General features: G+C 40.7%; 1 protein-coding gene across 3 annotated transcripts in view; it reads right to left on the bottom strand.

Annotated features, from left to right (window-relative positions):
- zc3h7a (zinc finger CCCH-type containing 7A) overlaps positions 1-13,243 on the bottom strand; it is a 104,879-nt gene that overhangs the window by 16,596 nt on the left and 75,040 nt on the right. For all 3 annotated transcript variants that reach the window (XM_073060314.1, XM_073060312.1, XM_073060313.1), the window contains 3 exons: positions 12,127-12,332; positions 10,397-10,497; positions 5,800-5,981 (listed from right to left, as the gene is read on the bottom strand). In XM_073060314.1, coding sequence (XP_072916415.1) covers positions 5,800-5,981; positions 10,397-10,497; positions 12,127-12,332 — 489 coding nt within the window. The remainder of the gene's footprint in view (positions 1-5,799; positions 5,982-10,396; positions 10,498-12,126; positions 12,333-13,243) is intronic.

Raw genomic sequence — 13,243 nt, 5'->3', positions numbered from 1 at the left:
TATAGACTGAGAATTAGTTAAGACAGAATGTGAAAAGTGGGAATAAACCAGCAAGCTGTGATTATTCCAGAAATCAGTGCATGGCCCAAACTATTCAAAGTCCCTATCAAAGATTCAGCTGGGTAGACAAAATTAGGCAGTATTTAGTGAGGTGGATTAGTATGAAAAGTATAGCAGAACTTGTAAAATCTCCAATCACACAGGACAAGGCATGAAAAACACTCATTAGACTAAAGTTCAGAGTAAATTTATTATGAAAGTGCATATACATCACCAAATGCAACCCTAAGATTTTCTTTCAAGCATACTCAGCAAATTCAAGAAATGTAATAGAATCAATGAAAGGCCTCACCCAACAGGACAGACAAACAACCAGTGTGCAAAAGACAACAAACTGTGCAAATACAAAAGAGAGAAAAAAGAAATATTAATAATAAATAAATAAGCAATAAGTATCAAGAACATGAGATGAAGAGTCTTTGAAAATGGGTCCATAGGTTGTAGGAACAGTTCAGTGATGGGGCGAGTGAAGTTGAGTGAAGGTATCCCTTCTTGTTCAAGAGCCTGATGGTTGAGGGGTAACCTGAACCTGATGGTGTGGGTCCTGAGGCTCCCCTGCCTTCTTCCTGAAGGAAGCAGCAAGAAGAGAGCATGGCCTGGGAGGTGGAGCACCTTGATGATGGATACTGCTTTTCTGCGACAACGCTCCTTATAAGATGTGCTCAATGTGGGGAGGGCTTTACCTGTGTTAGACTGGGCTGTATCCACTATTTTTTGTAGGGCATTGGTATTTCCATACCAGGCGTGATGCAACCAGTCAATATACTCTCCTCTACACATCTATAGAAGTTCTGCAAAGCTTTAGATGTCATTCTGAATCTTTGCAAACCTCTAAGGAAGTAGAGACACTGCTGTCCTTTCATCGTTCTTCTTAGGCACCGACCGGTATATTTGAAGCCTGCTTGAATCAGGTGGGTACCTCCAACTGCTAAAGTCAGAGATTAAAGATATCACTGAACACTCCAGCCAGTTGATCAGTACACTGCCAGGTACGTTCAGTCTCCTGAAGGATGCTCTCACTTCGACCTCAGTGACTGAAATCACAGGGTCAAAGGGGGCTGTGGGAGTGTGTGAGGGTTCCGCCATGCTTTCAAAGTTTCAATGTTCAAAGGTCCAATTATTATCAACGTATACAACGCTGAAATTCTTCTTCTCCAGATTGCCACGAAACCAAGAAAGAACGGCAGCATGATCATCAACCCCAAATCCCACCTCCCAACACAAAAAAAATGAACGAAAACAAAACAGGCACATTGACCCCTAAATCCCCTCCTCTGCACACAAAAAAAAATCAGAAAGATTGAGAGGAAAACACAGAATATAAAAAAAACTGTATGTCTGAAGAGAAAGTTCAGGTCCATATCCAAAACGCAGAAAACCTGGGTAACGCTCTCTGGGCACAGCAGCCTGCTTTTCCCTCTCTAGCTGCAAGCAATCCCACCAATGATGAAAAGGTAGCCTCCCCTCGCTGTAGCACAGCAATCTCACCAGCGATCAAAAGGCAGTCTCCTCTCTCTGTAGCAGAGCAAATCTACCAAAGATCAAAATGCAGTCTCCCCTCTCCAGTAGCAAAGCGATTCCTCAGTGATTAAAAAGGCAGGCAGCCGGTGCTCACCTTCCGTATTTGCCTCGATTTTCAATCTCCCTCATTGCTTTAACCAGTTGGCAATGGAAGCTCTGATCAGCGAAATGGAGACAAACATTGGCTTGCGTTCTGTCCCACAGCCTTCTCGCCATGAGGTTCGCTCACGTTGCTTCTGTCTCCCCAGAATCCTCTCAGAGACTGCAGAGCGCTGAAACACCCAATCTTCAAACTGTAAATCACAGGCTCCAACAGTTCCAGAATCACATTCAAGGGGAAAAACAAACAAAAGAAACATAAAAGAAGTGAAATACATGGTTTCCATGGTCTATCCAGAAGATGTCGACCGAAGGAGCGTTGTACGCGGGCGCCATCCTGACCGGATGTGTTAAATATCCTAGCAGTCAAAGTGAGCACAGAAGGCATTGGGCTCATCTGGAAGCAAAGACTTGTTGTCACCTACATCGCTTGGTTTTACTTTGTAGAAGGTGATAGCATTCAAGCCCTACTACAGTTGTTGAGCGTTCTTCGGTGATTCAAGTTTAGTTTGGAATTACCACCTTGCCCATGAGATGGCTTTCTGGAGATCATACCTGGACCTCTTGTATCTTACTTGCTTGCCAGACTTGAATGTCACTGATCTGGCCCTCAGAAGATTGTGGATCTAGTGGTTTATCCAGGGCTTCTAGTTGGGGAACACTCAATGATTCTGTGAGGCCACACTTTTCTACGACTGTTTAATGTATAAAGTCTGTGACTACCATGGTGTATTCATTCAGATCCTTGGATGAGTTCTTGTACGTGGCCCAGTCCACCGACTCGAAGCAATCCCACAGCTGCTCGTCTGCCTCCTGTGACTGCCTCTTTGTTGTCCCTATCTCTGGAGCCTTGCTTTTTAGCCTCTGCCTGTAAGCAGGTAAGAGAAGGACATCCAAGCGATCAGATTTCCCTAAATGCAGTTTTGGCATGGAACGGTAGGCTTTCATTATAGTATAGCAGTGGTCTAGTAAAGAAAGACAAGTTGCTAGAACCTAAAGGTCTGTATTCAAGAGTCTTAAAGGAACAGAGCAACAGGCTACGTCCACAGTAGACCGGATAAATCTGTAACCGCAGCGTTTTCTCTTCGTTTTGACCTTCCGTCCACACTGAAATGGCGTTTTCCTCCCCCGAAAACAGAGCTTTTCTAAAACGCTCTCCAGAGTGTATAAATCTGAAAACGCTGATTGGCTGGTGTAGTGTGTACAGGGTAACCAAAGCTTTTTAAAAACGTTGTCATGATGTGCCAGAACAGATGGTGGCAGCAGTGTGGCACTTCATTGTTTTCTTGAACGCAACCTCCAACACCACAACAACAATGGCAGATGGCTTCAGGAGACTGTCCCTGAGCAGAATGTTACAGCAGCTTTGCAGAATGACAGAGAATTTCAACCCCCCCCCCCCCACACAACCTAACAACTTCAGAACAGACAGCAATGGGACTGAAGCCAGAAGAGTTAGAAATGTACTCAGCAAATACTTTGACCTATAACTTACTGAATAAATAAGTATACTCACTTTGCCCTGTTTTCTGTCCTTGCTTGTGTGAAGGTGGTTTACCTATTTATGCAAGTACTTCTCCGACAATAGATGTGTAACAGCCTAATGTAACATTGTATGGAAATACAAGATAACACTGATGCAGACATGTTTTATACATTTAAAAGGTGCTTTATTAATGTATTGCTTGTGCAAACATTCAATAGATACAATTGTCACCACTTCCAAAACATAATTTTTAAGTGGTAGTTTATTATGTTTGGCATAGATGTGGAAATGTTACGGCCAAAAAAGGGAAATTGTGAGTTTCACTTTTACTCAGGTGAAAATAAAATCACTTTTGCCCAGTAACAATCCTTATTGCATTTAGTTGTAGCTGTTGTCCCTTTCATCGGTGAAGAGACTATGGCTGTAGGAAATGTTTCCAGGGTGACCCCTCTGTGGGAGTGGGGAAGATGTTGGTGGGGCCACCCGGGGGTCTGTGTGTCCGTATGTGTAGGTATTGTAGTGGCTGTGAGGCTGGTATTGTGGCGGTGAAAAGTACTGGGGGAGGGGGGGGGCATCATACTCCTCATCATTGCAAATCCCTCTGCAACAGAGTTAGTCCGTTTTTCAATGTTAGTCATCAGCCGGGTCATACTGCCCGTGAACTCCCTGTCGGTTGCCTCCATACGTTCCAGTATTTGTTTTTTAGTTTTAAGTCCTCCTGCGCGAGAGCCAACAGCTGTCCGTCGTTTGGCAATTTCCTTTTAAGTTTTTCTGGTCTGTAACTGGACAAATGCGCACCCAGTCTTTCACAACGAGATTCGACACCAAACATATCGCTTGTTTTCTGTAGATGTGTCCTGCACGTGCCCAGTAGGAGATTCGCCCAAATACCCCCTTTAATATGGACAGAGGTATTTTTAAAAACGCCTGGTATGGACGCCTATCATTTTTACGTGAAACCGGCGTTTTCAAAATTATCTGGTCTAGTGTGAACGTAGCCACAGAGAGAGTGGACTCATTGGTTGAAGGTCTTCTAAACTCACTGGGTTCCAGAAGGGTACAAGTGGAATAGAAAACAGCAAAGGTACCTCCCTCATAATGAACAATGGACAAAGGAAACTCGATGACCTCACAGAGAGAGAGAAAGATCGGCTTTGCTTGTCACAAGTACATTGAAACCTAGAGTGAAATGTGTCATTTGTGTCAGATCAACAAGGATTGTGCTAGGCAATGTGCAAGTGTCGCCAAGCTTCCAGTGGCATCATAGCATGCCAACAAATCAGTAAGCCTAACTGTACAGCTTTAGAATGCAAGGGAAAACTCAAGCAGTCATGGGGAGAATGTACAAACTAAAGATCAAACCCTAATCTTACAGCTGGCACTGTAAAGCGATGCGCAAACTGCAACACTCCAGTGCTTCCCACTCCGCTTCCTCCCCCAAAAGCACTTGGTTCTATTGCAGGGGTTCCCAACCTGGGGCCCACAGACCCATTGCTTAATGGTATTGGCCAATGGCATAAAAAAGGTTAGGAACCCCTGCTCTATGGTAACAAGGAAATAAAAATACCGTAGATTCCGGATTATAAGCCGCTACTTTTTTCCCACGCTTTGAACAGCTTTGAACACTGCGGCCTTTACTACGGTGCGGCTAATGCATGGTTTTTTTTCATGCCGCCAAAAACATTTTGCCTCGTAACAGTAGACCAATAAAATTGATGAGTAGTTCACAGAGGTCCAATGAAATTGTACGATAAATCAAGCGCACTTTCACAATTAAATTATTGTAAATCAGTCATTTGTACTCACCCTCATCAACATGGAAAACACTCAAAGAAAAGCATTGTGCTGCCTTTATGGCAGTTATTTAGTTTATAATATTTTCGCTTAGTAATTCATTTGTTAGTATTTTCTAGTTAAAGTTAGAAGTGTTTTAAGTATATTTGTTTTCTGTACTACATCCCGGGATGCTATGACGTCACATCCGGTTTCGCCGCGTCTTGTGGGGAAAATACCGGTTTGCGATAAACGGAAAGGAGGGGGCGAGCGCATTAGACCCGCGCGAGAACGCTGCACGCATATGATGCAGCTTTTAAGTTAAAGGCGATCAATAACTTTTCCTGGTAGGCTGCAGTATATATTTTTTTACCAGTCGTTAGGAGATATTGGAATGTTGTTCGTGCACTGTTCAGTAAAAAAGTATACACAACGTAATTTGTGTGTTACCGATACGTATGTATATTTAAAAGTAGCCGTGTTACAGGCACGGTTCGAAAAAAAGCATTTGCAATATGTATTTGTTTATGTTACCATACGGATTTAATTAAAAGTTAAAAAATCCTCACGTGTAATATCTTTCTGTGTAAATATCTCATATTACAACGTGGGACACCTGCGGCTTAAAATCCGGTGCGGCTTGTACAAGTACAAAATTGATTTTCTTTCTAAAATTAGAGCCTGCGGCTTTTAATCAGGTGCACTCTGTAGTCCGGAATCTACGGTAATCACAATGGATGTACATTTTTGGCAGAATTACACATAACTCACAGAATGCATTGAATAAATAATCTTAGGGGAATACAGAAAAACAGCACAATATCACAAGAAAAAAAAACACCCTCTGTTAGAGTACCTACTTGTGTCACGTTGCATTATCCAGACTTTCAGTTCTACTAGACTGTGTGCATAGAAACATTCATCTTCTCTATTACAACCAAAGCGTACTTCATGACGGCAGAGATCAAGTAGTTTAGTGCTGTCAAAATGTCGAATTTTAGAATACTTCACTGTTGTTTCTCGAAGAATGTGAACGAGGCACCTAGTTAAAAGATGAGAGAATTCTAGATAAGAAAACCATAATATATTCAGTAATTCTACAAAGCAAAGAAATAAAATGCAAGTAAGAGTTTGGAATAGTACAAGCACAGTCATTTTAAGAGGTCTATTCCTTCGTTACTTGCAATGTCGTGTGACGTGGGCGATCATGGTCTGCCATCTGTCTTTAGTCTGCCTGCGGGGTAGACCCCTTTCATGCTGTTATTCCTACTCTTTTCTCTAGTCATGATCATGATTGTTCTTGGCAAATTTTTCTACAGAAGTGGTTTACCTTCTTCTGGGGCAATGTCTTTACAAGACAGGTGACCCCAGCCATTATCAATACTCTTCAGAGATTGTCTACCTGGCATCAATAGCAAGTTCTGGAAATCCCTAACATTTTACTGCACAATTAACAGAATGTTGGACGTACAGGTTGAGTTCCCCTTACCCAAAATGCTTGTGGCCGAAGAGTTTCAGATTTCAGATAGTTTTGAATTTTGGAATATATAATGAGATAGCCTGGGATCACCATAATTTCTGACTCTGAATTTATGTAAGTAGTCTTTGTCTTGTTCATAACACATACCTTATGTTTTGTAACTCCAAAACATAAAAAACTAATTGCAAGTTAAAAAAAAGAGACCAGGAGAACAGGTCTTAGTTTTGTTTTTAAGCAAGCCACATGCATATCATGTGGTAGTTTCATGATATATGCAATTCATGTATGTAATTCACATAATGAATTATTTAAACAAATAAAGAATATCTACTCAGACAATATATTTACAATATTACTGAAATATTAAATACACAACACTCCCTACTGCATAGCTATAAACTCCAACTCAATATAGTATGCATCTCAGAATATATACAGAATATTATTCAATGCATCTACCATATAGACATCCACAGCACAGTATTGTAAATTTTAAATTGTCCCATTCAAGCCTAAAGAGTCAATCGCTGTGGAGGGTTTCTTATTCTTTTGGGATAACATCTTTCCTGACAAAGGGAGGTCACTCTGCTTGGCAGGAGAGACCTGAGGTTCTGAAACAATCTCAGGCTCTGGAGCCTCCTCCATGGTGGGTGTAGGAGATGACTCTGGGACTGCAGGAAGTGGTTCTGACAGCTCTGGACACCTTTCTTCTGGATGTGTTGGCATCCCAAGTCAACTCAAGTCACTTTTTATTGTCATTTCGACCATAATTGCTGGTACAGTACACAGTAAAAACAAGACAACGTTTTTCAGGACCATGGTGCTACATGAAACAATACAAGAACTACACTGAACTACGTGAAAACAACACAGAAAAAAACTACACTAGACTACAGACCTACCCAGGACTGCATAAAGTGCACAAAACAGTGCAGGTATTACAATAAATTATAAAAAGACAATAGGCACAGTAGAGGGCAGTAAGTTGGTGTCAGTCCAGGCTCTAGGTATTGTGGAGTCTGATGGCTTGGGGGAAGAAACTGTTACATAGTCTGGTCGTGAGAGCCCGAATGCTTCAGTGCCTTTTCCCAGATGGCAGGAGAGAGAAGAGTTTATATGAGGGGTGCGTGGGGTCCTTCATAATGCTGTTTGCTTTGCGGATGCAGCATGTGGTGCAAATGTCTGTAATGGCGGGAAGAGAGCCCCTGATGATCTTCTCAGCTGACCTCACTATCCACTGCAGAGTCTTGCGATCCGAGCTGGTGCAATTTCCAAACCAGGCAGTGATGCAGCTGCTCAGGATGCTCTCAATACAACCCCTGTAGAATGTGATGAGGATGGGGGGGTGGGAGATGGACTTTCCTCAGCCTTCGCAGAAAGTAGAGACATTGCTGGGCTTTCTTTGCTATGGAGCTGGTGTTGAGGTACCAGGTGAGATTCTCCGCTAGGTGAACACCAAGAAATTTGGTGCTCTTATCGATCTCTACCGAGGAGCCGTCTATGTTCAGTGGAGAGCGGTCGCTCCGTGCCCTCCTGAAGTCAACAACCATCTCCTTTGTTTTGTTCACATTCAGAGACAGGTTGTTGGCTCTGCACCAAAGTAGAGACTCTGCTCGGCTTTCTTTGCTATGGAGCTGGTGTTGAGGGACCAGGTAAGGTTCTCCACCAGGTGAACACCAAGAAATTTGGTGCCAATGCATGACAAGCTTCACTGGATAATGTGTGAGTACAATGCCTGACATCACCATTTCCTTTACTTTTGGAAAGCCACCTCACACTGCTTTGTCTGTTGCCATTATTTCCCAATCTGTAGTAATGAGTTAAAAAGGTGGAGCACTGTGGCCAGTCTGGTCAAAATCTGTTATAGTAATTGACAAATCCTGAAAAGGACCACAACTCTGACATGTCCTTTGTTCATGGGTCATTCACAACTGCTTGAATTTTCTCAGCACACTTGTGTAATCCTTGTGTGTCAATAGTGTGACCACAGTAAGTGATGCTTGGCTTAAAGAATTTTAACAGTCTTGAGAGTTTGGAGATGTTCCTTGTCATCCTTACCAATAACAATGATGTCATCCAGTTAACACTGAGTACCCAGGCAGCCTTGCTGCACCTGATCCAGTTTTCTGCCAGAGTGCAGGTGCAGATGCTACTCCAAAAACAAGTCTATTATAGTGATAAAGCCATTTGTGAATGTTTACAGTGGGAAACACTTTGGTCTTTTCTTCTATCTCCATCTGCAGGTAGGCCTCAGCCAAGCCCACTTTGCTGAAGTGTTTTCCTCCAGAAAGGTTTGCAAAGAGATCCTCTATCCGGGGCAGAGGGCATTGATCTACTTTCACTACTGGGTTGATGGTGACCTTAAAATCACCACAGATCCTGACAGACTCATTCTTCTTGGCAAATGGAACCACTAGCATCGCCCATAGGCTCAACGCAACCTTGGAAAGAATTCCTTCAGCCTCTATATGATCTAGCTCATTGGTTACTATAATATTTTATGTAAGGTATAAAATCAATCAGCATTGTAGACTTGTTCTGATGTTAGATTTTCATCAGTGCCAATCTTCGCAAACTCAATGAATTTTCCTGCTGTTTTGTGGTCAGCAAGCACATGCTTTATCTTTAACATTTTTAAAATCTTTATAAAATTAATGCTGTACCTTTTCTTAAATTTCTGCAATGAGCCTGTTGAATATTCAATTACCTTCAGTTCATTATGATAGATCTTTGCTTGTTTTATGATCAGCATACCGTTAAGCGGTACATGTTTATTCCGACACTGACGAACACATTCTTTTAATAAATGATTGAGCTCTTTACTTTTTGCTTTACGCTTTTAATTTTTAAAAAATTTTGCATTAACTTACGTTCATTACAAATGTGAGGTCACTTCTCAGATCTGTCAGTATTGCACAGAGTCATGCACATCACCTGGGAACCTTCCCTGGACTGTGTGGGAATTTCCATTTGTGACACCATGTCAGTGCTCAAAAAAAAAATTTTGGATCCAGGAGATTTCAGGATTTTGTAATTTCGGATAAAGGACACTCAACCTGTACTTGCAATTCTGGTCAAAGTTCCATTGTGCCTCAATGAACTTCTGTACAAACACTCAAGATAGTTTCTGGGTCAAATCAATTTTGGTATTTGAGTCAGCAATGTTAAATATAATTTTAGCATGTGGGTGTTTGAAACCTGTTTGGATTCATCCTTGATTGACTTTGATCTGCTTTCTCCATTGAAACATGCTGACAATTTGGAATGTTTTCTTATCTACAAGGCACACAAGCTGCCTGCCTATTAGACCATAAGACACATGAGTAGAATTAGACCATTCAGCCCATCGAATTTTCTCCACCATTTTATCAGGGCTGACCATTTTCCTCTCAACCCCATTCTCCCGCTTTTTCCCATAACATTTCATGTCCTGACTAATCAAGAACCTATCAACATCCGTCTTAAATGCACCCAGTGACCTGGCCTCCACAGTCACCTGTGGCAACAGATTCCACAGATTCACCCCCCGCCCCCGGCTAAAGAAATTCCTCCTCATCCTTGTTCTAAATGGACGTCCCTCTTAGCTGAGGTTGTGCCCTCTGGTCCTGGACTCTCCCACTATAGGAAACATCCTCTAAACATCCACTAAACATCTAGGCCTTTCCACAACAGTATTCATTAATAAAACAAGTTACACAGGCCTTCTTATTAGCTTACCACTATGCTTCCTAACCTAGCAAAGTACCAGTGCTGTTACCAATTATCTCCAAAACAAAACATAAATGAATATGATTTTGGAAAGATTTGGAGGTATATGGTTATGGGAATAAATATAATCAATTATTTCATGGATGATCAACATATCAGTCCAGACATACCATGCACAGAACACTTCCAAGTACTTGGAAGTTTAAAAAAAATGGATTGGTTACAGCTTTGCTAATGACTTTTACAGTCTTAGTACTGAATGTACTTACTTTTTCTTGTTAAATAAATGCTTGGCATCTGGATTGGAACAGAAGGCTTGGTTATCCTTGTTGTTTTTGTGTATCATTCTGGGCTTGTTATCAAAACATATCTGAAGTGAAAAAGAACACGGTAATTAATTACAGAATTATTATTCATGTTGGAACCTGCTTCGTAATGCATTAAAAGCGCAGTTTAAACAATAACTGCCATTGTTTAAACTGTGCTTTTAATATTGTTTAAATTTTGTTCTTGTACAAATTACAACTTTGCAAAATTTAAATTGTAATTGAAAAGTTCGTCAGTCAATAAAGAGATATAACTTCAAATAGGATCTCTTTTACAATTGTTTTCTGCTTAAAATTATTCTGATTGTTGCCATTTAGATTGGCAGCTCAGATACTTGACCCTCGGCACCTTACAATAATGCAAAATGCAGAGTCCCTAAAACTGTTTTAGTCACAATCACTATTGACAGTGGGGCTTGCCAGTCTGTGGCATTTCCCCATGAGCCAAGATACATGCATAATCTTAATAATTGCTATCTCCCCAACAAATGGGCTATGAGTACATGATCCTCACATACTTCACAATATAATGGGTGAAAAGAAAATTCATTATATACATTCAACCACAGTGATTTTAACAATTCTGACCTTGGGTGCCAAATGTTAAATTCAAAGTATGCTTGGGAAAGTTGCCGGGAAAGATACAAATTACTTGAACAACTCCATGCCAATTCTCCACACAGCTCAATGGCACAGCTGTTTCTCAGCTTACTTCTCGAGAATGCACCTGTCACTTTCCAAAGCACTCGCAGAACAATAAGATAATCAGTGGGAGGGAAGTACACTACAGTAGTTTTAATCTCTAGGGTGGATAACGAAAAGGAAATTATTTCAAGATTCAAGAAGACAAAGGAACGTAAAAGAAATCACAACAATAGAACTAATGCACTGAAGCATGCTATTTTCTAACTGCCTGTTTTGAACAGCCTCAAAGAACATTGGCATAATTTAGAGTTAAGGATTGTGCTGGAGATTAGATAGTGGTTCATCTAATCTCTTGGGCTCTGCATTGAGACAAGTAATGGTTCTGATTGTACTGAACAGAATAATCAGATTCATTTCCTACCTGGCCCTTACCTTCACATCAGCTATGGCTGATGTATGTCATGATCCCTTTCATTTGAATGGATCATCAAACTTCAGTTTTAAAATTAGGTAAAGTTAATAGTGTTTTTTAAAATTGTATGTTTTACAATCTAATGTTTTAAAATTATTTTGTACAAGGTATATGCGGCTTTAAATTTATCTTTGAATCTAAAAATCATTCAAATGTATTTGAATTATTTCTAAACGTTTCCATTGGAAAAGGCTTGCTGACAACACTTGCAGCTTACAGACTGCTCCATCTCACTGAGGGCCCCCAGATCACTGGGAGCCACTCAGCCACAAAAATTAGTGGAACCTCTTGGGAGATGAATGACAGGTGTGGGCCTAGAGTCCAACATGACATGGCTCAATAATTTCCAATTGTAAAATCTCTTTACTGAAAAACTTCAAATCCTTCTCACTCGTTTCCCATTCACTCACATAGCTTTTGAGGAAATTATAATTCTCTTTACTGCACTGATTTTTGTTCCATTTTTAACCCACTACAAATGGCAAATGCAACAATGTGCCAGATTTAACAAGGAAAAAGTAAAAGATTAATTTAAAATGAAATACATGTAACATACCTCACAAAGAAACATAAAAATTCCATGGTGTTCCTGTAGAATTTTGGCAACAGTTAAGTTATCCTTCCTGACACTTCCAAAAGGATCAAACAACAGCTCACGGTTAAATGCTCCTTTCCGTTCTAGGGACCATACATCTATTTCCTCTTGGCAATATGCAAATGTGCAGTGACCAGGGTACCTACACACTTCTCCTGCAGCAACATCTTAAAAAAAAAACAGAACATAAATCTGCCAACTGTATATTGTGTAATCAAAGATGCAAAACATACGTCTCTTTTTGTAGTCTAATTAACTTTTAGCTTGAACCTCCAATGCAAAACAAAGTACATGACATTACAAATAATAACCAGCAGAGATTCTGCAGATGCTGGAAATCCAGTGGAAATCAGCAGGTCAGGCAGTGTCTATTGAACTTTCAGGCTGAGACAGATAAAAACCTAATGAAGGGTCTCAGCCTGAAAGGTTGACTGTTTATTCCTCTCCATAGATGCTGCCCATCTGCTGAGTTCCTCCGACAATTTCTGCGTATATATGCTGTGCGTGTATGTCTTTATTTATTTTTTATTTATTGAGATACAACACGGAACAGGCCCTTCAAGCCGCACTGCCCACAATCCCCAAACTTAATTCTAACCTAATCACGGGACAATTTACAAAGACCTATTAATCAACCAACTGGTATGTCTTTGGACTGTGGAAGGAAACCGGATCACCCAGAGGAAACACGTGTGGTCACAGGGAGAACATGCAAACTCCTTACGGGCAGCGGTGGGAATTGAATCCCAGTCACCAGTACAATAAAGCGTTACGCTAACCACTACACTACTGTGCCACCCCGTGGCATCTTGATGAATTAAAACAAAGAAGTGAAACTGTTGCCCATAACCTCACTGCATAGCCAAAATATCTAGATTTGAAGCACATTTAATGTTGCCTGTATCTCATAGTCTGGTCTTAAAGATGTAAAGAATAAAAAAAATCCAGATCTTGATGGTACATATTAGCATTTAGAAATGTTTTAATTCAGCAATAAAACTGCAACATTAAAAACAAACCAATTCTGATGGAAATAATATGCACCATCAAGATCTGGATTTTTATTTCTTGGATCTTA

Source organism: Hemitrygon akajei, chromosome 11 (assembly GCF_048418815.1).
Source record: "Hemitrygon akajei chromosome 11, sHemAka1.3, whole genome shotgun sequence".
NCBI lineage: Eukaryota > Metazoa > Chordata > Chondrichthyes > Myliobatiformes > Dasyatidae > Hemitrygon > Hemitrygon akajei.
The sequence above is the reverse complement of the archived record's forward strand: the minus strand, read 5'-3'. Positions and strand labels throughout refer to the sequence as shown.